Below are 26,012 nucleotides of genomic sequence, written 5' to 3' on the forward strand. Positions count from 1 at the left end.
TCCAATTTTCAGCACTCAGGTTTTTGGATTTGCAAATTAATAATTCCAATTCAAAATTAATGAGAAAATCAGTGAATAATTAAAACCTAAATAAAAACTTTTTTAAAAAATCCACTATTTTATGACTACTTATCATTTTGGACATTCATCAGAAAAAATTTTGTTAGCAATATATTAGTCATTGAAAGACAAACCAGTTGACAGACACCAACAAAGCAACATTAAAGCTAGTTGTCTAGATCATCATTATATTGTAATAGCCACATTTAATATAGCAGATAGTTATTTTTAATTTTATTGTTAATGTTTATACATTAAGGAGTTTCATTTTGCAAACAATTATTTAGAACAGCTCTCTTCACAGCAGCTAAATATATATTTGATTCAACTCTCTCTAGTTTATTTTTCATAGTATATGGCCTCACTATTTATTATTTTGAACAGCTTATGCAGCCCACCCATCCTATATTAGAGCTTAATAAGGGAAACCCTATTATATCCTAATCTCCAGTACTCTTCTAAGTGCTTGTTTTGTATTTTTAAATACATTATAAAAAGAACTTATCTAGCACGGAAGAATCTAAGGAGGCAATTTTACATTTTGAATTTAAAATATGTAAACATGGGCTTCATTGGGACTTTGGCTGAGGGGAGTTGATATTGCATTCCTTTGCATTCATAATAAACAGAAGAAACTAAACTAAAAATGCTCAAATGCCAACTGAGTGAAAGAGGAATATTTACATGTCAGAAACAGATAAAGAAACATTTTAAATATTTGGTTTTTTGCCCGACCATCTTTTAATAGCCTTTTATTTGAGTCCAGACTTGTCTCATTGCATATGGTATAAAATACCTTTCCAGAACCTAGTATGCCAGAAATTGTTAAAACAGACATGAATCTTTTTCATTAAGGGGGGAAAAAAACCCAGCTTTACAGTCAGAATGTGCAAAAATGAGGAATTAATCAGAACAAGATTTCAAACATTTTTAGAAAGGTATTAACCTCAGCAGACACGCTTTACAATCTTATACAAGTCCCCTTTAGTACCATAATTCAAGGGAAAGCATTGCCATTATGGCTCTTGGAAATTTTAGATTCCTTTTATTGAAATAAAATGTTGTTAATTAGAAATCTAGCAACAAAAGTATTTTCCCTATAAATGTGTGGAATCTTCTTGGTATTTTCCAGTCACTGAGTATATAAAACCAGAGAGAGAGACTGAATTCAGGTATCTAAAATAAACTTTTCTCAACTATTAATCAGAAAAATTCAAATAATTTCACTTTAAAAAAAAATGAACTTGCTAGAGAGAGATTGCCTGCTAGGACAGAGTTTTTATTGCCTAGTGTTTTGGGAAAGTGCGTGATATCATCTTTAAAGTGTTCTTTTCCTAATGAAACTGTAGCTTTCCCATTCATAAAGTTCTTCTTGGTACTTTTCTCTCTCAGCTTGGGAGCCCTCAACAGAAGCCTAAACGTTTGCGCCTGGTAGTAGATGTTTCTGGCAGCATGTACCGCTTTAACGGGGTAGATGGTCGACTGGAGCGTTCCATGGAGGCTGTCTGCATGGTCATGGAAGCTTTTGAGAATTACGAGCACAAGTTTAAGGTAATTATAGCTGGGCTAGGAGTTTAGTGGTAATGAGTACTTGCACAGGGTGTGTACGAGCAATGGAAAAAAGTATTTCATCACTCCGTCTAGCCAAAAAGCATTATTCATCCATGTAAGGAAATATAAACTTTCATTAAATCTCTTGCTAGCAGCCTGAAAATAATACCAGCCCATGGATAGGAAGTATTGAACATTATGAGTGCAGATTATGATTTAGTTTATGAAATATGTTTTTTTTAAAAACAAATATTTAAGCCTATAAAGCACAGGCACATGAGCTCAATGCACACACAAGCATGACTAGTCTTTGTTTTTGCCCAGAGCTCAGACACCCATGCTGTATGCTGAAAGAAGATCCAGCTCCTTCCCCTTTGCTGCACTCACCATTTTTCCCCATCCTGCTCTAATCATCTGAAGAAGAAAAGTAAAAAAAGTGTCCATTTCTCACACTATGTTAGACCCAAATTTCATTTCAGATAACCAACAAGGAAACAAAAATTAGGTTTATGCCCCCCTCCCTTTTGCTTCTCTTTGATATATAAACAAAGTCTTAAAAGGTTTTCTTAACCTTAGAAATAAGGATGCCGAGTCTGGAATTCCCTGTTTTGCTGGAGGTCATTCTTTGAGAACCCCAGTGTGAGCACTTAATCATTAGTTGAAAGGGTATGGGTGACAGATGTTTAGTAAAGACCTTTCAGCTGTTCTGGTATATGACTTAAAATAGGTGTTAAAACAAAATCTGAAAAATTTTAAACAGAATGAATGAAAATCCTCTCCTCATCTCAGTCAATCCATTTTTATTTACATATAGGCTTGGCAGAATTCAATTTTTTTTTTTAATTTTGAGAGATAGTAGTGCTGTTTATTTTTAAGCATTTTTTCTATTTTTATCTATTTTCACAGTTATGGAAAATTATGGGTGTCGGACAGTAGGGGGATCAGACATTAATTATTTATGACAGACATCAAGATTCAATTTTTTATTTTGTCCATCTGTAAATTTCAATTACAATCAAAAGAAATAATGTTCTGTTGGTTTGTGCGTATATGGGAAATTGATATTTACTGACATTTACCAATAAAAATGTAATCCTTTTAAGACTATCTACATAGTTTCACTGGTGGCATAATCCTAACAATTCTCCAGTCTTCCATAAAGTCTTCTGGGAAATGACAAAACAAGAATTGAATTTCTGATGTAAGAAACATACATTAATCATAGTAAAGACATTTTTAAAAAGACTCAGCCTATTTTTGTCCTTTGCTGGTCACCCATAAGCCTAGAGTTGCAAATGTCTTCAATTTAAGGATCCAAAATTTTTTTTCTTTGCTCCAGTTTTTGTTGCCATCTCCTCTAATTCTGGTACTTGGTCAATTCTCTTATATCAGAAGAAAAATATAAAATCATTGCTAGTAAAATAGATGACACAAAAATGGATGAAGTGGTAAATGATGGATTGCTTGATAAGGTGGGCTTATTTGAGCAATATGCATTTTAATATAGCTAAATGCGAAGAACAACAACAAGGTCACACTTATATGATAGGAGTCAGTGTCCTGGAAAACAGTGACATGGAAAAGAACTTACGGTAATGGTACTTAAACAACTGAATATGAGTTCCCAATGCAGTGCTCTCGCTAAAAGGACAAACACCATCACTGGAAGCATAAGCAGAGGAATAACATATAGGAGTAGAGAGGTGCTATGACCTCTGTATACAGCATTAATGAGACCATTACTAGAATATTGTGCCCAGTTCTGGTGTCCACACTTCCTAAAGGATGTTGAAAAATATGAAAGGGTTCAGAAAAGAGCTACAAGAATGAATACAGAGTCTGGAAAACGTGCGTGATAGTGAGAGATTTTAGAAGCTCAGTCAGTTTATCCAAGAGAAGGTTAAGAGGTCTATACAGGGGAAGATATGTCTGATAGTATAAGGCTCATTAGCATCAGCTTGCAACCACTGGTTCTTGTTATGCCTTTTTCTGCTTGATTAAAAAAATTCGGACTACAAATAAGGTTCACTTTTTTAACAGTCAGAGCTATATAAACCATTGAAAAAACTTCTCAAGACGTGAAGTCTTGATTTAAAGATTGGATGTCTTTCTAACAGATAGGCTGTAGCTCAAACAGAAATAATGGTGGCTTGATGCAGAAATTACTGGACAAGGTTTTATTGCCTCTGTTATTGCCTCTGCCAAGAAGTCTGACTAGATTATTGTAATGCTCTCTTCTGGCCTTAAAAATCTGTGAATCATTCCCTCTCAATTTCCGCTGTGTGAGTAACAGATCATCACATCGTAATACGAAATATTTTCAGTTGGCTGGACATTTCACGGGATGCATAGGCTGAGCCACACATTTGGGCACAAAAATAATTTAAAGTGTAGTTAATTGTGGTATTGGCCACACTTTTAACAATCAATTTCATGGTTATAAAAATAGTCACACAAAAACGGAACACAATTATTAGTTGTTAATCATGCCCCACCAATCTACTAGAATTCTTTGAGGGGGTCAATAAGCATGTGGAGAAGGGTGATCCAGTGGATATAGTGTACTTAGATTTTCAGAAAACCTTTGACAAGGTCCCTCACCAAAGGCTCTTAAGCTAAGTAAACAATCATGGGATCAGAGGAAAGATCCTCTTCTGGATCAGTAACTGGTTAAAAGATAGGAAACAAAGGGTGGAATAAATGGTTACTTTTCAGAATGGAGAGAGGTAAATAGCTGTGTCCCCCAGGGGTCAATACCGGGACCAGTACTGTTCAATTTATTCATAAATGATCTGGAAAAAGGGGTAAACAGTGAGGTGGCAAAATTTGAAGATGATGCAAACCTACTCAAGATAGCTAAGTCCAAAGCAGACTGTGAAGAGTTACAAAGAGATTTTGCAAAACTGGGTGATTGGGCAACAAAATGGCAGATGAAATTCGGTGTTCATAAATGCAAAGTAATGCACATTGGAAAACATAATCCCAACTATACATATAAAATGATGAGGTCTAAATTAGCTATCATCACTCAAGAAAGGGATATTGGAGTCATTGTGGATAGTTCTCTGAAAACATCCACTCAATGTGCAGTGACAGTCAAAAAAGCTAACAGAATGTTGGGAATCATTAAGAAAGGGCTAGATAATAAGACAGAAAATATCGCATTGCCTCGTTATAAATCCACGATACACCCACATCTTGACTACTGCGTGCAGATATATTGCAATTGGAAAAGGTACAGAAGAGGGCAACAAAAATGATTTGTGGTATGGAAAAGCGCCATAGAAAGAGAGATTAATAAGACTTGGACTTTTCATCTTGAAAAGAGATGATAAGGGGGGAATATGATAGAGGTCTATAAAATCATAACTGGTGTGGAGAAAATAAATAAGGAAGTGTTATTTACTCCTCATAACACAAGAACTAGGGGTCATCAAATGAAATTAATAGGCAGCAGGTTTAAAACGGACAAAAGGAAATATTTCTTCACACAATGCACAATCAACCTGTGGAACTCCTTGCCAGAGGATGTTGTGAAGGCCAAGATTATGATGGGGTTCAAAAAAGAACTAGATAAGTTAATGGAAGATAGGTCCATTAAAGGCTATTAGCCAGGATAGGCAGGGATTGCTGTTTGCCAGAAGCTAGGAATGGCCAATGGGATGGATCACTTGATGACTACCTGTTCTGTTGATTCCCTCTGAAGCACTTGGCATTGGCCACTGTTGGAAGACAGAATACTGGGCTAGATGGACCATTGATCTGACCCAGTTTGGCCTTTCTTATGTTGTGAAAATTGCCACTCTTCACTGTTTCAAAACATGAGTACCCTCTACATTGTGTGAAGACATGCAGTAGCATAATCTGCACGCCTAGAGAGCTATGAGGCTCATTTTATGCTTAGAATAATAGTGGTGGATATAGGATATTAGAAATTTGTGACATGCCCAGGAGGCATTCTCCTCTTCCACTATGTCTGCTGCACTTGAATTGGTCCTTAGCTCAGTTCTTCCCTGCATCAGATCTCTGTTCAGTACAGAAGATGGAGGAGCTGTCAGGGAGCCAGATATAACTCCCTGATTCTGCACCAGCTAGATCCAGCTTAGATGCTGCTTTTATCCAGGGGGAAAGTGCAGTATTACGCCTCCTCCATTTCTCTCTCTGCTGCTTCATAAGGACTAGACACAACTGGAGCATAACATCTGCAGAAGACCAGTGCAATCACTAGTGCTGTTCTCTCCAAAGTTGGCAATGAGGAGAGTGAGGCTGGGGCCTCACATTGCACTGACCAGCAGAGTTGACCCAAATGGGCCAACTCTGGACCTATGAAATTGTGGGGCAGTCGATGCACCCAGCCACCAGTTACTCTCAGAGTTCCTGTTGAGCTAATTATGCTTCCTTCATACATTAACCTTCTTATTTCCCTTCCATGAGACAAAGATTTCCTTCTTATCAGACTAGTCTTTTGAGTATTTGGGAATTATGGCCTGACTTACTGATTCCATGATAAATGAAGTAAACTCACATTTGTTCCCTCTGCTACTTTACTTATCTAGAGGCAAGAGTTAAATAGCACTCCTCTTCTCTCTTATCCCTCCACCTTTCCCTACTCCCTCCCTATGACTTGGTTTGACAGAATTTGTTGATCTTCAGAGATACTTGCTGATATCTTTTCCCTGTTGTAGACTAATCTATCAGAGCAGCAGCCATTTGAGGACAGATTTTAGGAGTTTCTGATGCAAGGTCTAGTGGATCTGTGAGGCAGCATTATACTTAGCAAGACGTTCAAAACTGATTACATACTGAAATTCTCTGCTCCTGTTATTTCAGTTCTATTTTTGACTGTTTAAAACCACTCCCCAGCCTATGCCCATTTCCATTTTTTGTTCTGGTGCTTTAGTTAGTTCTCTGCTGAGATGGGTTGTGACTGAATCAGAGTCCTATTTTTCCCATCCTCACTGTGCTTCCTCTCTATATATTACCCTTTTGGTCACCATCCCTGGAGACAAAGATTTCCTTGTTATTAGACTGTCCTTAGGACCTGACTTATTGATCACATGATAAATGAAATAGACTCACATTTTTTTCCTCTGCTACTTTACTTATCTAGAGGCGAGAATTAAATGTACAGAGTGGTTGCTCCAAGACAGACAATATGGTAGAGATCCATTTAAGGTTAGAAGAGTGACAGTGTCCATTTCTGTCTGTCTGTACGCCTTTATGCCCAAGGTGGCTATTTGTTTCCAGTTCTCACAGGGACAGCCTGATTCAGAGAAGGCACAATTCCTTAGTGAGGGAAAGAAGGGAGACTCTTTCTTCAATCAGAGAATCAGTTGGTCTAAATTAACTGCCATCTTTTAAATTCCTCCTCCAAAATCATTTCTTCTGTGCATCTCATAAATGCTTAGCCTCTAATTCAACATATAAAAAGAGTGGAAGTGAGGAGAATCAGGTTCTAAGATGGAATCTTTCTCCAAGTCTCCCAAGGTGTTCTGTGCTGGCTATTCAGATTCTAAGCTTCTTGGGGAAGGTAACATGCATCATTCTGTGTCCGATTGTCCTCTACATGGCTGAGTTCCTTATTGGCACTTAATAAATGATACTACCACTTCTAACTGTGTTGTACTCCAGGAGGCCACATTTTTTAAAGGCTACTCCTAACTCATGCATGCAGAAGGTGCTCCTACATATCTATCTACCCTTTTCACATGTGCAAATGGCAGGATATGCATTATAGGAAAATGACAAGGTCATTTTGCAGATTTAAGATTATTACAGCATCTTTTCTAGTGTTGTCCATTTTACATGCTGAACCTATTTGAAAATACAATATGTCCTAAAATGGACAGTTCTCTACTTTACATAAAGTATCATAGAATCATAGAGTTGGAAGGGATCTCATCTAGTCCAACCCCCTGCTCAAAGCAGGACTAACACCAGCTAAATCATCCCAGCCAGGGCTTTGTCAAGCCACAGCTTAAAAACCTCTAAAAATGGAAATTCCACCACCTCCCTAGGTAACCCATTCCAGTGCTTCACCACCCTCCTAGTGAAAAACTTTTTCCTAATATCTAACCTAGACCTCCCCCACTGCAACTTGAGACCATTGCTCCTTGTTCTGTCATCTACTACCATTGAGAACAGCCTAGCTTCATCCTCCCTGGAATCCCCTTTCAGGTAGTTAAAGGCTGCTATTAAATCCCCCCTCATTCTTCTCTTCAGCAGACTGAACAAACCTAATTCCCTCAGCCTCTCCTTATAAGTCTTGTGCTCCAGCCCCCTAATCATTTTTGTTGCCCTCCGCTGGACTCTCTCCAACTTCTCCACATCCTTTTTGTAGTGGGGGGGTCCAAAACTGGACACAATACTTCAAATGCAGCCTCACCAATGCCAAATAGAGGGAATAATCACTTCCCTCAATCTGCTAGCAATGCTCCTACTATTGCAGCCCAATGTGCTATTAGCCAACCAGGGCACACAGCTGACTCATATGCAGCTTCTTATCCACTGTAACCCCCTAGCTCGTAACCCCTAGCTCATACAAAGTTATATAGTACAAAGTCCTATAGTTTTAGATCTCGTCGTAACTATTGGTTGTACATTAGACTATGCAGCAAAGGTTTTATGAGGGTTTCAAAAAACTTCAGAAATGGTTCCATGAACTGCAAGCTACATAATTGTTGGGAAACTCCTTAAGTTTTTGATTCATAGTGATATTAAAAGGGAGCATTACACATTTTGTATACACAATTCAGGCAGGCACAGCTGGGAAGCTGACGTTAGAGATAGTGTCATTTAAGTGCAAGTGAAAGAGGAAAAAGGAGAAATGTTTTGCAATGCTTGGCAGCATAATTTCTTTTTGAAAGTCAAGAGTGTGGCAGGCTAAATAAAAATATTAAAGGGTATGTTTAGTGCTGTCTGTAACAGGAAGGGATTTTGAAGCTAGTGTCCCTTCCAGCAAACGCCTGTCTGATTCATAATACATTTTCCATTCATCACACATGGCCTTTCTTTTTTCCTTATTGCTTTGAAAAAAGAACCATCTTGGTGCAGAGTGTGGCAGCAGTGGAAGATGAAGTTTTTTCTCATTTCACACACACTTTCTGAATTGAACAGCAGCAACAGCACAGTAGATGCTGTATTTAACAGCAGAGTGGAGTGAACTTTTACCAACTTCTCAAGAAAAGTAATGAGCTGAAAGATGGCATTTAGGGAAACTTGTGTTTTAGTTTGTATAGCCAGATCTTTCATAGAGCAAAATATTTCACGGGGTCTCTGGTGCTATTAGAAAATTCAGCACCTGGTAGGGCAATAATCAATTAAGTCAATGAAGCTTGCAAGAATTTAAGCATTACTGGGTTACTTGATTTGTGCTGTAGCACACATGTGCTGTAAGTCAGCTTTCAGGAGCTTGTCTGTGCAGCCATGCTTATGAGGCTAACTTAAAAAAAAAAAATCCACCAGGATCACACCCAGAGTCCTTACTACTTACTCGCTCTTTTCTTCCAATGGAATTTATGAGAAAAAGCATTTTGGGTTCCACGTCTGCTGCTAGACGTTGAAAAATAAACGGAAGGCAAGGACGTTCTGCATTTGACTTCTTTTTATAGTTGTTCTTTGGGAAGCTGCTCTTTTAAACCTCTTTGTTTTAATAATTCTTAAAGTGTGAGACTAATATCATTGATTAAGTCAGTCATAATGCAGCCAGATGCTCAAACTTCCAAGTATGCAGTAGTTTTACAGATACCTTTTAGCTTTGGCCTGCAGTTGCCCAGACACGCCAGTCATGGACCTCTCTCATACAGGAATGAGAAGCATACCAAACTGTGTGGTTGCTTTGTGATGTATGGCCAGGATCTAGGCAAAGCCTATTTTCACAAATCATCTAAATTCAATTTGAACCCAGTAGCTTCAAAGTGAAAGGCTCATTCATTATTGTCTTGTGCCAACCAGCAGGGTGGTGTTCTCAGGCTACAAAACATGGAATACCCCCTTAAAGTTGGTGTGCTAATGTCAGTGTCAGAACAGCCATCTGGGGAAGAAATCAGAAGGTACGGATCCACAGAACTAGCCTGTTACAAAAGAGTCATACGACTTTAAACCCAAGAGAACCTCATCTCTGCACTTCACGTAATTTAGATAGTAACCCATATTGTTTTAAACAAAATATATATTATTTTTGGAAGCAAAATAGTTTTGAATACTGAGCACTGTGGTTTCACTGTGTGACCATTACTCTACTGGATTAGTTTGTCTATTAAGTCCAAAGTAGGCTGAATGCAATCCTAGTATTAGTATTAGTATTATTAAAAATCATGCATTATACATTGCCACAGAATTTACAAAATGCTTTACAAAGAGGTAAAACACATTCCCAGCCTTGGGAAGTTCCTGTTCTAAGGAAGGCAAAACAAGCAGAAGTAACATTCAGGATATGGAAAGTGTGCAGGAGTTATTGGTGAGGAGAATGATAGAAAAGATTCTCTTCTTGGAACAAATAGATTTTGAAGAGAGACTACATAGCAAACAAGAAGGATGTGCTTATACAAGCATAGTGGGCAGCATGAGCGCGGGATGGAGATGAAGGAAACGAGAGGGGAATGAGAGATTCATGCTAAGCAGAAGAAATAAAGGTGGGGTGCTGATTTTGTAGGCCTTTATCGGAGGATGAAGGCTGAATAACGGGAGGCCATTATAAAAGCTGTCTGACCATGGGTGAAGCACTGTGAAGTCTGTGGCACATTAATACTTGGGTAGGTGGTGCTTCCCATTTAAAATAAACTGCTTTTCCAGCTTTCTTCTCTTGCATTGCACCCCCTCTTAACATATTTTCAGTTAAATTAGAGATATGGGAATAAACACTTTGATCTTTTGTATTAAGAAATTTGTGCCCTAGTCATGGATGAAGCCATATTATTCTCCATCACCTAGGTCGCGCCAAATAGGAAGGTCCTAAGTAGAAGAGGAGGAGCAGAGAGAACTTCAGGGCAGGAACTGCCTCTTACCATGCAAAAGTACAGCATCTAGCACGATGGGGCTTTGATCATGACAGGAGCCTCTACCTGTTACTTTAATAAAAAGATAACAAAAAGGAAAAAATATTGGGCTGATTTCTCTAGTTCACAAAATCTACATTACATGGCTCAAAAATTCTTTTTCTGCCAACCCCTCACTATCAGCACAGAGGGCAATCTGGGTGCTTGTCAGAGCTAGAACTTAACATGCCTTAGTATTTATGCAATAATGATAAAAACCTCAACGAAAGCAAAACTTTCTAAGTGTTAAGTTATTTGTTCAACAAGGTGTCTGCATTAATACTGTTCTATGTCTCCTTTTTGCAGTGGGCTTCAATACAGTTAATGTCATGCTACCATTGACTTTCTCAGCAGAATGTTACACACATGGCATCTCTTAGGAAACATAATGGGCCTCTTGGAATTCACTTCTCTGTGTACTTTCAGCCATACATTTTGATCTGTTGTGCAGACCTAAAAAGTGAAGGATGGGTTTTAATGCTTTTTTTTGGTCAGATCAGAACAAGGTCACATAAACAGCTTGTCAAACACCAGAACTACACTTTCACAATCCACTTCTTGTGTGCCGGTTGCAGGGAGAAGAGAGCAAATTGTAACTCTACAGATAAAATCGGCAGTGTGAAAAGCTAAAATTCTTATCTCACTGAACACTACTATAAAACTGGTGGAATGAGGTAAAAATCAGACCTTAGAAATATAAAGAGTTACTGGTCCTTATTTTCATTAGGTTGGGCAATTTTATCTTGCAAAAGTGTTTTAGTGGTAGTGAGAAATTGCAGGCAGTTCCTTTAAACTGACCATAAATGTAAAGAGCAATCAGTATTTATCATTTTGTTAAAAGCAAATTGCCTTTGATCATACCTGATATGTCATCCTGAGCCAACAATCACTCCGTATTCTTAACAGATTACTCTTTAATTCTCTTTCTTTCAGTACGATATCGTTGGACATTCAGGAGATGGCTTCAGCATTGCATTGGTTGGGAGTGACAACGTTCCCAAGAACAATAAGCAAAGATTAGAGATCCTTAAGGTAAATCCTGTTGATAAATAGCTCTGGATAATCAAGGATTCGACAATGCTGAGGATAAATTCCTATAGGTCACAGAATACAAAAAGTAAAAGAAAGAAAAGTAAAGAAAGGGAAGCTGCTGGAAGGGAGAAGAGGGAGGGGTATAAGGAGCCGTGTATGTAAACACAATGCTGGGGGATAAACCTTTTAGACTTTTAAAAATCTGTCCCATAGTAATAGAATAAGGATGCATCTCTCTTGGACTGTCCTAAGTAGTCCAGTGATGATTATAGGAAGTTCCCTACACACTAATCAGTTTGTACAGTTATATGGAAAGCTCTCCATAAATAGTAATTATTATTGTTAACGTGTAACTCCTGAGGAGGGGAAACTACAGGATGATCCTGAATACTTGTTTGTGCAGTGCTTGGAAGACATAAAGTGCTGTTTAGCAGTAAGAGTATGTAAACTCTTAGACTGAAAAGGTGTTAAACCATAACTGCAAAGCGAATATGTACTCTAAATATAACTAGGAAACCCTTACAGCATCAAAGCAGCAGAAAATCTGAATATAATGTAGAATGTAACTTATTAATAGAATGGTGCTGTGCAACTATATATTTAAGATGGCAGTTTCAGGGGGGGAATCTTTCTTTGTTTAATCAATGTGTCCCTTAAGAAGTGTTTTTTTCAGAAGTAGGCAATTTTATTAGACTAGGCGAATTGGGTTTTCAATGACCAAACTCCCTAACTTTTTCATAGGAAATGGTTTTGTCTTCCACATTCTCCTGAATGCAAAATAATACATTTCCCCTTTGTTTTATAAGACATATATTTAAATATTTTTGAAGTCTAGATTGTCATCATGAGCAGGCCCGGATTAACCAACATTCACTCGGTGCACTTGCACAGAGCCGCCTTTCAATAAGGCCTCCGACCACCAAACAAAAACAAAACTGAGAGCTGCAGCCATCCTGTGTACCAGCTCACAGCGTCACTCACTCAAATTTCTGCTAATATCATGCTGCCATTGATTTTCTCAGCAGAATGTTACACACATGGCATCTCTCAAGAAACATAATGGAATTGGAACTCATCTGTCTGTGTGCTTTCAGCCATACATTTTGATCTATTGTGCAGACCTAAAAAGTGAAGGATGGGTTTTTAAAAATGGCTTGTTGGGTTTTTTTGTCAGATCAGAACAAAGTCACATCAACAACTTGTCAAACATCAAAGCTACACTTGATCATGGTGGAGGAGTAGGGTGACCATATTTTACCACAGGGAAAACGGAACACCAAACAAGGCTGCCCTGAGCCCACCCTCTCCCCTGCATGCGGAAACAGCCCCAGCCTTGTCCTGCACCACCCACCCAGCATTTGTTTTGCTAGAGAAAATGAGACAAACACCCATTTTTGCCAACAATGTCAGGACAGCCGGGACAGGGCTTATAAAAGGGACTGTCCTGGCCAAAACGGGATGTATGGTTACCCTGCAGAGGAGTGGCCAGGCCAGACCTGAGCGGTTTGGGGCCGTGTGAGCGTAGGGCAGAAAGAAGGGAGCGGAGTTGGGCGGCTGGGATCGAGATGAGCTGCCCTAGCGTGGGACGGGAGCACTGAGTCAGGAGGCTGGGGAGAGTTGGTGGTGGGCTCTGAGGTGAGTGCAGAATATTGGGGCTGCGGTGAGTGGGATGAATGTTAGGGCTGCTGGCATCTGTGTGGGGGCTGGTTGTGGGTATATGTAAGATAGGAGGGGGTCTGTGTGTGGAGAGGGGAAAGAGGAGCATTAAGGAGTCTGTGTGTGGGGTGGGGAGAGAGGGGCACTTTAAGAAAGGAGGGGAGCCCGAATTTCCACAGTGCATAGGGCCGCAAAATTCTTTAATCTGGGCCTGACCATGAGTCTAATATTTGGTAATAACACTTCACACTGAAGTCCACTAATATACATTATGAACAGATGGGATTTGGTCAGGGCACTAGGAAGCTAAGCCCATTTTCTCTTTCAGGTCTATAGCAATGTGGAAACCCAGTAAAGCCTGCTGTAGTGTTTTACTTCCTCACTCTCTAGTTGTGAAAGCTAAATTCCCTCCATGTGAGATTTTTCTGGTTCTGATACTTCAAATTGGATTTTAAGAATTTATGTTTATATTGAGTGAAAGGAACCTTAGACTGACTCCTAATATGCTACATATTAGACTCCGGAGCAGGCTGCACATTTCTAAATGTGCTTCACTTAATATGGCTGAGAAGAATGTTTGCTCCCTTTCATTCAAATTAAAATGTATGTTTTATTTGGAATAGTTCTCTGCAGACGTTTCCTTTTAACTTTGTTGTGTATCCAGATAATGCATGCCCATGCTCAATTCTGTATGAGCGGAGACCATACTCTGGAAGGCACAGAGCATGCTGTTCGTGAAATTGCCAACGAAGAGGCAGATGAATACTTTGTCATAGTCTTGAGCGATGCAAACCTTGAGCGATACGGTATCCCGCCATCAAGATTTGCCCAAACCTTGACCGTCAACCCTCAAGTTAATGCTTTTGCCATATTCATAGGATCTTTAGGAGACCAGGCAGACAGGTAAATATATTGCTACTAGTCCCTAAGAAATATAATTATTTGCCTTCATCGTGAATCTAAAGAGAGCTTTCAAAAGGACGTACGTGGGTGCAGTTGCCAAGCAGTAGTGATCTGCACTAGGTTACAGGTCAATAAGATTGTGATTCTTGTCCTGTGTTATTTGATGAGCAGTGATGACAGCACAGGCCTTACGCTGCTTAACACCAACTTCTTCCAGCCAGTTCAGGGCATTGGTGGCATCAAAAGGGTGTCCATTCAGATAGTGGCTATTCAAATGCATAAATCCATGTGGAATTAAGGTTTTGGCCACAAATCAGGGCCCCTGAGCTCTTCCCCAACTAGGGAGTTAAAAATACATGTACATAGTCTAATCCGAAGTAGGTTAAACTGGAACTGGGGAGATGTTTAGCAATGTAAGGGGTGCCCAAAAACTAACTGTATAAATCTGATTATGGCTCCATAGCCTTTGTCAGACCTTGATAGGGTACAGAGAGGACAGAGGACTTTTATACAAACTAACCAAAGCTATTAGCTCCATCATAAACATATGCCAGTTACCACTAATGTTAAAGGGCCAATTATGCTTTTTTAAAAAAATCATTGACTGAAAGGGCGGTAGCATCAAGCCTACAAGATGTTGGGCCCCAGCATGTGGTTTAATTTTAAAAGGTTTGGAACTTGCAGCTTGCACAGTGGTTGCTGTTCACTGAATTTCTGCAGGTTCCATCAATCTATTGTTTGTGTTCCCCATAAAGAGATCCTATGTTGAAATATTATTGCAGATTGAGTTTTATTTTTCCTACTGGAAAAATAGGTTCATCCACATCCACCAATGAGGAAAAGATTATTTAAAATTGACCAATTTACTAGATATAGAATATATGACACAGTATCATTGAAATGCAACTGCATGGATGTGCATAATTAAGCAAAGCTTTCCTTCAAATGTAATTCTGGGTGGAAGGGAGAGGAGTTATTTTTATTAGTTTTTCTTTCCACATGACTCGTATTTTCATTTCAAATGGGAGAAATGACAGTGGGGCAAAAATATCTATTAAAAGTTGTTTAAAAATCAGTGAAATAATATTATACCAAAACTATTGATTAAATATTAGTGATGTGAATTTTGTAATGTATATCTTGTATATTAAAAGCTTTGAATAAAAATGTACAACGCTGACTAACTTAGGTTTCAGGCTAACAGTTGTAGAAAAACGTGAATTCAGTGTAACCTATTGTAGGCTAGAAGATGGAAATATAAACATCACATTTTTAGCCAATATATAAAGCTTCAGATCAAATCAGTAGTGGGGTGGAGGATTTGAGGTTTACCAAACACTTTTTCAGGTTAGTACAGTAATATTTTTTAATGAACTAAATGATCCCTCCTACAGAGAGTTGTTTCTAGAAGATCAACTGTGCTAGTACTTTGTTTGGTCACTGGTACCTTAATCTAAGCAGAGATTTTCGCACACCAGAAACAGTGACAATAATACATGAATGGAAATCTGTAGAAACAGATCAGTTGTCTTGCTGAAAAGACCTCTGTGACATAACTGCTTTCAGTGTTTCCTTGCACTGCTGCTTTCCCAAGCTTTTAATTGCATAGTGACAGCATTGGGAATGGCATGTATCGGCAAGGTATTCAAAAGTAAAAACATCCTTTCTTAAGGAACTCTCGGGACTCTTTGGTTTGCTGTCAGGAACATAATTTGCAATGGTAATTCTTTTTTCCCCTCCCTCCCCCATTCTAATCCCTAGGCTGCAGAGGATGCTACCAGCAGGCCGGTCTTTTATTGCCATGGATACCAAGCAGATACCCCAGATCTTGCAGCAGATCTTTACATCCACCATGTTGTCCAGTGCCTAAGATGTTCCCATTACTGATAAATAATTGGACATTGTAACAAGTACAGTTCAGAAACAAGCTGCATGGTGAAAGATGAAAATAGCTCCTGTTGAAGATAAGAACTATCAAACTGATACATGTAATTTTCATATTGAAATATTACAGTCCTTTAATCAAAATGCCAAAAACAACGCTGTTGCATAGATTTTGGTGAAATCCTACAGCGTATAGCTAGCGTGGAGACTTAAATTCTGTGTTCAGAGGAGTGAAGAGAACTATAGTGGAGTTGGTGTCGTGCACAGAATGTCTCTGTCAAATGAACAGAGGGACAGATGAGATAGTTTGTGACCATTCTGGCTTGATGTATGGCCAATAGCTCTTTGGGACAATGTCATTTTGCTCTGTTTTATTAGCAGTGTTTCTTGGGACTGAATACCAAATATGCAACAATGTGCAAGTCAGACCCAGCTAATCTGCCCCACCGTTGTGTGTGCTATGTTCAGAATTAGAAATGCAAGTAACTGGGAATTTGAACAAGACTGCTTATCAAATAGGAAAGCCTGCCTTCCTTTCTGTGGTACCTTCTTGTCCAGATCTACATCAGACCTTTGCAGTTGGCTGTCAGGAACAATAGAATAGTTTGGAAGCACAGAACAGTTCAATATAAACATTCGTTATCGGATCCGGCTCACAGCTCAAAGTAGTAAAAATCCCTAGAAAAAAGTTAAATTATTTTTTCCTGGAAAGACAGAGTTGAAAGGAGTCAAAGTGGTCTAAGACCCCCTCCCACATCAACATTTCAAAAGGGAGCCCCACCATGACTTCCCCATTGCATCATAGCAGATGATGTCTAGTTTCTCTGTTACCAGGAATCCTAGGAAATGGTCTCTTCACCCAGAAGCTGGATTTTTTTGACATTTTGCTTGCACTTGAAGGGCTCTTTGTTTTGGTTCCTAAAATGTGAAGCTGAAGGGCAGGTGTGTGTCAGAAAAAGACTTTTTAAAAGAGAAGAAAATAAGTAAAAAGGAAAAATCTATCAAGAGAGTCAAAGTATGTATGTGTTTTTCATTTTGGTAGGAAATCTATGTTTGGGGATCTTCTTTTAATGTAGAACACTCTCACTCTGTGCATCTTTTCTATCTTAAGTATTTTCCTCCCTCTCCACATTCTCAAACAGGAACTCTTGCTTTAGAATTAAATTGGTTGATGTTTGTACTGCACTTTGAAGATGAAAATCTCTAGATACAGGCTAACTAGTAGTACTGTTGCAGTCACTGTGCTTCAGGAACATAGGAATACTTAAGCAACTGAATTCACCATCCTACTGTGAGTAACTGTTAACTCTCATCATCACCAGTAAAAAGATTCTTGCCCCATGATTGATTATTACAAGTAAAGAGATGCAAGAAAGAGCAATCTCCAATCGTGCTTAGAAGTTGTGGTACATCACTGCAAAAACACGTTTCCTGACTCCTACACGAGTTCTAACTACACAAAAGATGCCTTTTTGGGAGGGGGAGAGGGAGCATCCGTTTGCTCTTTCATTTGTCCAAAACCATCACAGCTTTTAAACGTACCATAATGCATGTTTGCAAGTCTTGCCGTTTTTCCACCATGTCAATCCCGCAGCAGCATTATAGACCCAGTCCTGTGAGATGATGAGCCTGGTCAACTTCCATTCAAGTACAAAGACTCAGCAACTCAAAGAATGAGACATTCTGGCCTGGAAGCACACGAAAAGCTAGGTGCCTAAGTCCCAGGTTTGGTTCCACTGCAATGCACAAAATTCCTGCCTAGCCCTGTAGGTGTCTAACCTCACTCGGCACCTAATGTTTCAGGGTAAAAGTTCCCTAAGCACCCATATCTCTGCCTCTGGGCATGCATACTGCTGCCTCATTCCAGGCAGCCGAATACTGGTTTCCTGCCTAAGCCCCAGAGCAAGTCACAAACCAGGGAAGGTAGGGAATCAGCCATCTAAATCGCATTCAGGGCCTGCTAGTGTAGGAGTGCTCAGATGTCCCATTCAAAAGCCAGCCAGAGGAGGGGGGGATGGTCCTCTCTTTATAACTTCTTATAATGGTTATTATAATGGTTAGAGCACTCACCTGGGATGTGGGAAACCCAAATTCAATTGCCCCCTCTGCCAGAGAGGAGTTTCCCACCTCTCAGAAGAGTGCTCTGACCACTGAACTGCAGGATATTCTGATGTGGGGCCTCAGTCTGTGCTGTTGAAGTAGTTCCACTCTGGATATAATGAAAGAGTGAATGGAACAGGGGACCAGATGTGGGGTCTCCCATCTCTGAGGTGAGTCTTCTTACAGACTACAGAGTTGTTCTCTCTCCGGCCTGTTTTTAAATTGTAGTTTCATGAATATCTGTCTCTGTCACTGATATTACTATGCGATAATTATAGTGTACAATCTAATTTCAAATAACAGCAAACGCTGGCCTAATACCATGGAAATAAATCTTGCCCAACTATTGTGAAGTAATTGTTCATAGAAAACTCCACGGGTAAACCTAACTCAAAATGAGTTTAAAAGCTGGCCAGACAATCAAAGCAACATCCAGGTAGACTGATTTATGAAGCCTGTAAACAGAAAACATATTTTCCAGCATTTGTTAGTGGTGCAATGATAATGATGATGACAACGACTATATATGTGAAAACAAAGAGGGTAAACATAGAATTCCTTCCTGGAGAGAAGAAAGCATTGGGATACTACTCTGTGACTGAATTTAAAAAAAAACAACCATACAGTTGCTGCTGGCAGGCATCCTGCACATGTCAAAATATGAGTATATAAGCCTCTTAGACCTATGAACACATTCATTGTATTTATAACAGCCCCTAAAGTATAATAGTGCTAAATGAAATTACTACTCTGTATCACTCAATTTTTTGCAATTTCTCAAAACTCTGTTTTTATCATTAAAGATTCTTACAGTTAGAAAAATACTAACTATATTAAATACTAAAAATACTAAAATAGCTAATGATTTTATCATACTTACTGTATTGTAGACCACTTGATTGTACAGCTAGCTCCATCCTTGGTGTAACTCCATTTACTTCAGTGGCCTCATTAACTTTACAGTAGAGATTAATGGTATTTCTTTTGGGGACACAGTTCAAAGTTTAATCTAAACTACTCTAACATTTTAAAAAGGAGATTGACAAGGGTAAATACGTTTACAAAAAGTCTATAACATACCACAGATTATTAAAAATGGTTGAAATCTAGCTTACCAGTTATTTAGGCTATTTATTTAATTATTTGCAGTTCTCTCACCTGGACCAATGAAAATATTTGTTTCATTTTGTTTCCAGCCAGTGTCTATTACATTTTACTTTCAGATCCAATGCACTAACAGCACACTGCAGCAGTTGCAACCCAAACATTTCAAGGGAATTTTTTTAAAGCATTTTCTGGAGGAATTTAAGACATCCCTTCCCCTCTACGTCACCCAAAAAAACCCCATGAAATAATTTGTTGGTTCTGGAAGGGTCTTTATTTATGCATCTTAACTTCTGGGACATACTTGGCCTGGCAGTGTCTCTTTAAATTGTTATAAGGAATGGTGAGAAATTCCCTCTGGACTCGATATAATCTCACCGACTTTAATATCCATCATTCTGGCATTGAAAAATCAAAATAGCAGCTGTTTTTTCCCTCCCTCTAGAACTTACAAAAAATGTTTCTGCTGCGCTGCCAGATAATAGAAGAATTTAGCAAACTCACACTGTCCTTCCCTAAGCCATGACAGAGCTTTCAAACATGCATTTAATTAAAACAGTTACAAGAAACATGTTGATTAGCTGTTGACTTCAGCACTGCCTGTTTAGCATCGGCATTTTTTAATATTCCGGAGTCCAGCAACAGTCAAAGCACATGTACCAACGATCCCTTTAAATTGCCATGTGATTTAATAAGGCTTATTGTATCTTAAAAGGACATAAGACTTCTTTTATTTTCTCACCATTCATCTTAAAAGTCAGCAACAACTATGTTAGTTACCGAACGATCATTGCTGGGTTGCATGGGTATTATTGTTTGTTATTGCTGATTTGCTGCAACTGATGTAACATTAGCATCCTTGCTTAAGTAATTTTAACTACCTCTAAGTGTTTTAATTGGTTTTCATTAAAATCATTACATGATTGTGCATATAAAGTGTAACCCGACTGAATATTTATTGTTTTTCATTTCAAGCAGCATGAGACAGTTTGATGTATTTATTGCCATCAGGATTATGAAGTGTACTGCAGCAAATGATATAAATAGAGCACAGAATGTATTCTATTGAAATCTGCAAAGTGCATTAGACAAGCACTTTAAAAGCCTTGTATGGTTACATGTAAAATGACCCTATGTTAGTATAAAGCACCTAAATAAAGTGTGAAAAGATTAAGAACAGGTTGATAATCCTTGACACTGACTCCAGCAGTGTTGCTGTAGCTGTGCTGGTCCTAGGATGTTAGAGAGACAAGGTGGGTGGGGAAATACCTTTTATTGGACCAACTTCTGTTGATGAGAGAGACAAGCTTTACTTCCACTTTGTGTAAGCTTGAAAGCTTCTCTCTCTCTCTCTCACTGATGGAAGTTGGTCCAATAAAAGATATTACCTTACCCACCTTGTCTCACTGACTCCAGCAATCATTCATTTATGTATTTACAATCTGTCTCTAGTTTAGGTTCCTTTCCAGACATGCCTAGATATCATTATGCGTGTAATGTTATGGCTCAGAGTCTACCTTTGTAAAATTAAGAACATTTTAATTTCTGAATTTAATACACTAATATAACAATCAATGAAAAGACAAACATACAACAGGGGCAGTGATATTAAATTGCAGTGTGGCCCCTGCTTTCAAGATTGGATTCTTATCCAAGAGTTTACTGGGCTACTGTGTATTTGTAAAATAAACTTCATTGCTACTGTCAGGTTGGGGACAAATGTAAGACCTCTAGAGAGTGTGTTTTTCATTCAGGAACTATGCTTTTTAAAACCATTGATCAAAACTGCTTGAATAATTGTGACAAATATGTTTAAGAAATCACTTTTTGTTGTTCATTGCAAGTATCATTTTGATTGTTGAAGTTTCTATAAAACAACTGAAAACATAAAAGCTGATACCAATAAAATTAATTAACTTGTACTGAATTCAGAAAGATATACCACCATCAATATTCTAATTTATTTGTATTAGAGGGGTTTGGGATTTGTGGTTTGAATACAGAGTTTTTCATCACTGCTATAAGTGAAATAATGGCCAGCAGAGTGCTGTATGGCTGTGAGATAACCCCATTCCTGGAGCACTAGAAGTGATCAGATTTTGATCTCAGCCTTCCTTTCCCTACCTCACACCCTATTGCCTATTATTCTTTTCTGCTGTAATTTCAGGAGGATAAACTATCTTGCTGACATTGATAGAGAACTGTTCAAGAAAGGAAAGGCAACATTTCTCATTTTGTCTCTGCCCAAATTATTATAAGAGAGGCATTCATGGCCTTCCTCTATAGCATGGGGCACGGGTCACTTGCTGATGGAGTCTCTGTGCCTTGAAGGCTTTAAACAAGGACTTGAGCACTTCCATAACTCAGTTATAGGTTAGGGGTTTATTACCGTAGTTGGGTGGATGAGGTTCTATGGCCTGTGTTGTGCAGGAAGTCAGACTAGATTATCATAATGGTCCCTTCTGACCTTAAAGTCCATGAATCTATGGCATTTAAGTGTGTTTACAGCTGGACAGACATTTTCCATTAAAAGCTCAAGATGAAATTCACTCCAATATGGCCTTCCAACGTCCCTAGTTACCACACAGCCTGTTGTGGACACTATGCATTGTAGTGAATCTCATCTTTAGTAAGGAAGGAGGTATATGTACTCAGCTCTTCAGCTTGCCAAATCCCTCCTCTGAAATGCTGAGTGCCTTCAGGTCCCAGAAAAGTCAATGGGACTTAAACACCTTGCAGGTTCATGCTGTTAAGGAATGATAGTTTAAAAAAATATCTATAACCAAATCCTTTAAGTGACCAAATGCTATTCACTGATAATGTTGCCTGATCTCTCTACTCCCAGAGACCAACATGTGCTTGTGCATTTAAAATGGTTTAAACCCTAGTAAACAAAGTTTCCCCTAGAAAAATTCCCAAAGGTTGATGCGGAAGCAGTATCTCTTGTAGGGACGTGGTTATTTCTTCAGAAGGGGAATTGTTCCCTCAAGGATCTATCAGACAGGAGAATGGAAGCCACCCTTACAAGGGATGTTGAAGTGTCCTCAGCCATCTTCAGAGCATCCCTTTCAGCCATGTGCTTAGCGAGAGCAACATGATCCTGGCTAGAGGACTTCAGGGCCCAGAAGGACAGAGACCACCCCGACACTAGCTCCATACTGAGGAACGTTTCCCTGGAAGCTGCGTTTGTGGCTGAGGCCTCGCTGAACACAATGAGATTCTCAGCCAAGGTCATGGCATTCAGCTCAGCAACCAGGTCGCATATGTGGCTCTGCCCCTGGCTGGTAGATGCTCATGCCAAGCAAGTCCTATGCTCCTCCAAGCTCACAGGATGTCTCCTCTATGGAGAAAATCTGGACAAGATAGTGGCAGAAAATGCTGCAAAAATGAAAGCAGGCTCTCCCCTTATTGCCAGGTGTTCTACAAAGGGAGTACAAGTTCACTTTTAGGCAAAGACCCTCCTTTCGCCTGTCCTCCTCATAGAAGTACCACAGGAAGGATACCAGAAACACCAATGGTAAGTCCTGGAACTGAGACTGAAGTTTAGGGGTGGTCCGACAGCCCCCAAGATCCCAGCATGACACTGACCATACATGGCTCTGCCCAGATCTGACTCTAGAACAGAATTTCCAGCTTCTCAGAGGAATGGTCTGTGTCAATCACAGACAAGTGAGTAAGAGAGAGAATGAATCAGGGCTACTCCTGCGGACAGGCTCCACGCCATCCCTTCTTCATCCAGTCCCCCTTATCCAATGACTCTCTGAAACTTATCTGGAACAACGTCTCCCATCTTCTGGATGTAGGAGTGACAGAAGGAGTTCCCTTAGAAGAAAAGTTCTCAGGGTTCTACTCCATCTTTATTGGTCAGAGCACTGTGGCAATCAGAGCCATCCTGACCTCAAGAAGCTCAACAAGTGGATGAAGACCCAACTACCTCGGTGTCATCTGTATCCCAAGGGGACCTCCTAACTTCAGTGGATCTAGCAGATGCCTATCTTCATATTCCCATACACCATGTCGATGCAAGCTTCTGAGGTTTGCTATGGCACAGATCACTATCTGTTCTGAATGCTCCCATTTGGGCTCTCATTGGCCCCCAGGGACTTCCAAAGATTCTTATGGTGATCATTTACAGAGTCAGGTTGCAGGGTAACCACCTTTATCCCTTTCTGGGACAATATCCCAGTCAGAGCTCTGACCCAGACTCCAGCGCACAATGCCGCGATTCAGTCTCTAGACCGCCGGCAGGGGCATGATTTTGTAATAAATGTTAAAAAAAAAAAATGTTCTCTTATTCCCTCAACAAGGATATCAGACCTGGGAGTGGATGTGGACACCTGGAGGAGGCAAGTCTATCCATCACTCAAAAGATTCTGGACAATCCAGGAGCTCATATCCGTATTATGAGAGTGTACAAGGCTAGCCATGGCTCAGTGTCTTCAGCTGTTGGGCCTCCTGGTGTTTTGCATAGGGATCATTCCATGGCCAAGATCACACATCAACTGTTTCCAGGCTTTCAAGCTCAAAGTATAGAACAACTCCCCAGAGTGCATGAAAGATCAAGTGCTGGTCCCAAATCAGGTGTGCGATGCCCTAAAATGGACAGTCCCAGGCAACATCTGCAAGGAGTCCCTCCCCATATGCCTTCCAGACCCTCAGGTTCTCATGACCAGTGCTAGCCTGATGGATTGTGGAGCTCATTTAGGACCCCGAACTGCACAGGCACTCTGGAGCTGTGGGGAGAGGAACTACAGCATTAATCTCCAGAAGATGAGAGTTATCAAAGTAGCCTTATGAAGGTTCCAGCACCACCTTAAGGGAAATCATGTCCTGGTTCAGTCAGACAACATGACCATGGTCAAGTATAGAAACAACCAAGGACGGACAAGGAGCCCTACGCTACATGCAGAAGCGATGGAGATAATGAGATGGGGAGATCAGTCTCTTTCATCCCTAAAAGGGGAGCTGACCCAGAAAGCAGACTGGCTCAGTAGACACAGACTCAACAACTCGGAGTGGTGTCTAAACCAGGAAGTTTTCAACCTGATCTTGCAGAGGTTCAGCTTTCCACCAGCTGACTTGTTTGCAAACCACAAGAATGCAGAATCCTAAATACTTCACCAGGGAAACAGATCCCAAGGCCATGGGAAAGATGCCCTATCGCACAGCTGGCCCCAAGGCCTGCTAGATGCATTTTCACCCTTTCCACTCCTAGAGAAAGTGAGCCAGGAGATAACGCAGGAACAAGCAAGTTAACCATGTACTGGCCAAGGAGACCCTGGTTTTCTGAGTTGATAGCACTGAAGCTGGAACCACTGTTGCAACTACTGTTGGGACTAGACATCCTGTTCCAGGATCCCTTTCTTCATCCAGAGCTGGATCTTCTCCAACTAATAGCCTGGCTATTGAATGGGAAGCACTAGCAACATCTGGCCTCTCTTCCAAAATCATTAAAACTTAGTTGTCTCCCAGGGGAATCTCTCTGTTAAAAGCCTACTTCTCCATCTGGGCTAGTTCAGTGTATGGTACCAGGAGCGTGGTGTAGACTCTAGAGATCCAGGAATCCCAGCTATTCTGGACTTCCTACAAGAAGGGTTGGAAAGGTTTCCAGCAGAGCACCACAGCACACCAGGTATCAGCCATTAGTTGTTTGCAGGATCCTCAGGCTTCTTGGTAGAGAACCCCCAGTATCCAGGTTCATCAAAACAGTCAGACTGGCCAAGCAAGCAGTCAGACCAGTTTTCCAAAATGGGACCTGCCCCTGGTGTTGACAGCTCACTCCTTCAAGCCCATGACTTCACTTATCAGCTGTAATATTCCCCTCTGCAATCTAGACTGGTGTATAGCGGTGTCACCCCAATCCCTCACTCCTGGAGCCTGTCTTGCACTTGCTCTGCTGTGTGAACCCCCACTCCTAGGCAGTTCACGCACAGCCTCCTGCAGGCAAGTGGCACTTAACTTAGTGAGTGCTTCTGGCCAGCCACTCATGGGATTATGCCATAAAATGACCCCAGCAAACATCCCCTGTCCCAGATGCAACCTTAGGAACCACTGTCTTGCAATGTTCAGTGTTGCCCATTGAACAACACAAGTTCATGATTAGTTTGTCAGTTTATCAAAGAAATTGATATGCACCAGCTTTGTCACTTCAAATGGATTCTCTGACACACCTTAAACCAAATGCATGACTTTAGATAAAACAAACAAATAATTTGATTAAATGTAAAATTTTTTGTGGTTCATCTCTTTGTATTTTCTCTTGTCTCTAAATCTCTGATCTGTGGACACCTGTCTCAATGTGGTCCTCAATCCTCACAATACATGTGCACTTGAAGAGTCTTCCTGTAGCAAGAACATATAGTGTCGAACACTATAATGTCAACACTATAAAGTGGGTAGCAGCAGCCTTCTCCTCCAGCCACCTATTGAATGGGACCCAATCCAGTGAGCAGGCTCTGAGCAGCCCTATTAGATCAGCTCCCACAGGTGAGAGAGGTGCTCCTCTGCCTATCTTCTCCTGGTTCTTGGATCACTTGGGGAGCTTCTATTGAAGAAAGGTGTCTGGATGCCTGGAAGTGCACATGCCCAGAGGGAGAAACATGGGTAACTAGGGAACTTTTACATGAAAAATATAGGTTAGGCAGCAGCAGAGCGGAGTTTTATGGAGGGTAGTGGATCATAAAACTG

General features: G+C 40.0%; 1 protein-coding gene across 1 annotated transcript in view; it reads left to right on the top strand.

Annotated features, from left to right (window-relative positions):
• The window catches only part of VWA8 (von Willebrand factor A domain containing 8), a 278,032-nt gene extending 256,772 nt beyond the window's left edge, over positions 1-21,260 (top strand). Inside the window, exons 42-45 of the mRNA XM_067563174.1 lie at positions 1,453-1,611; positions 11,580-11,678; positions 13,999-14,237; positions 15,999-21,260. Of these exons, the coding sequence (XP_067419275.1) occupies positions 1,453-1,611; positions 11,580-11,678; positions 13,999-14,237; positions 15,999-16,107 (606 nt within the window). The 3' untranslated portion in view covers positions 16,108-21,260. The remainder of the gene's footprint in view (positions 1-1,452; positions 1,612-11,579; positions 11,679-13,998; positions 14,238-15,998) is intronic.
• Positions 21,261-26,012: the final 4,752 nt, after the last annotated feature.

This window comes from Emydura macquarii, unplaced genomic scaffold (genome assembly GCF_026122565.2).
Source record: "Emydura macquarii macquarii isolate MOO-44397 ecotype Brisbane River unplaced genomic scaffold, CSIRO-AGI_Emac_v2 contig_2473, whole genome shotgun sequence".
Lineage (NCBI taxonomy): Eukaryota > Metazoa > Chordata > Testudines > Chelidae > Emydura > Emydura macquarii.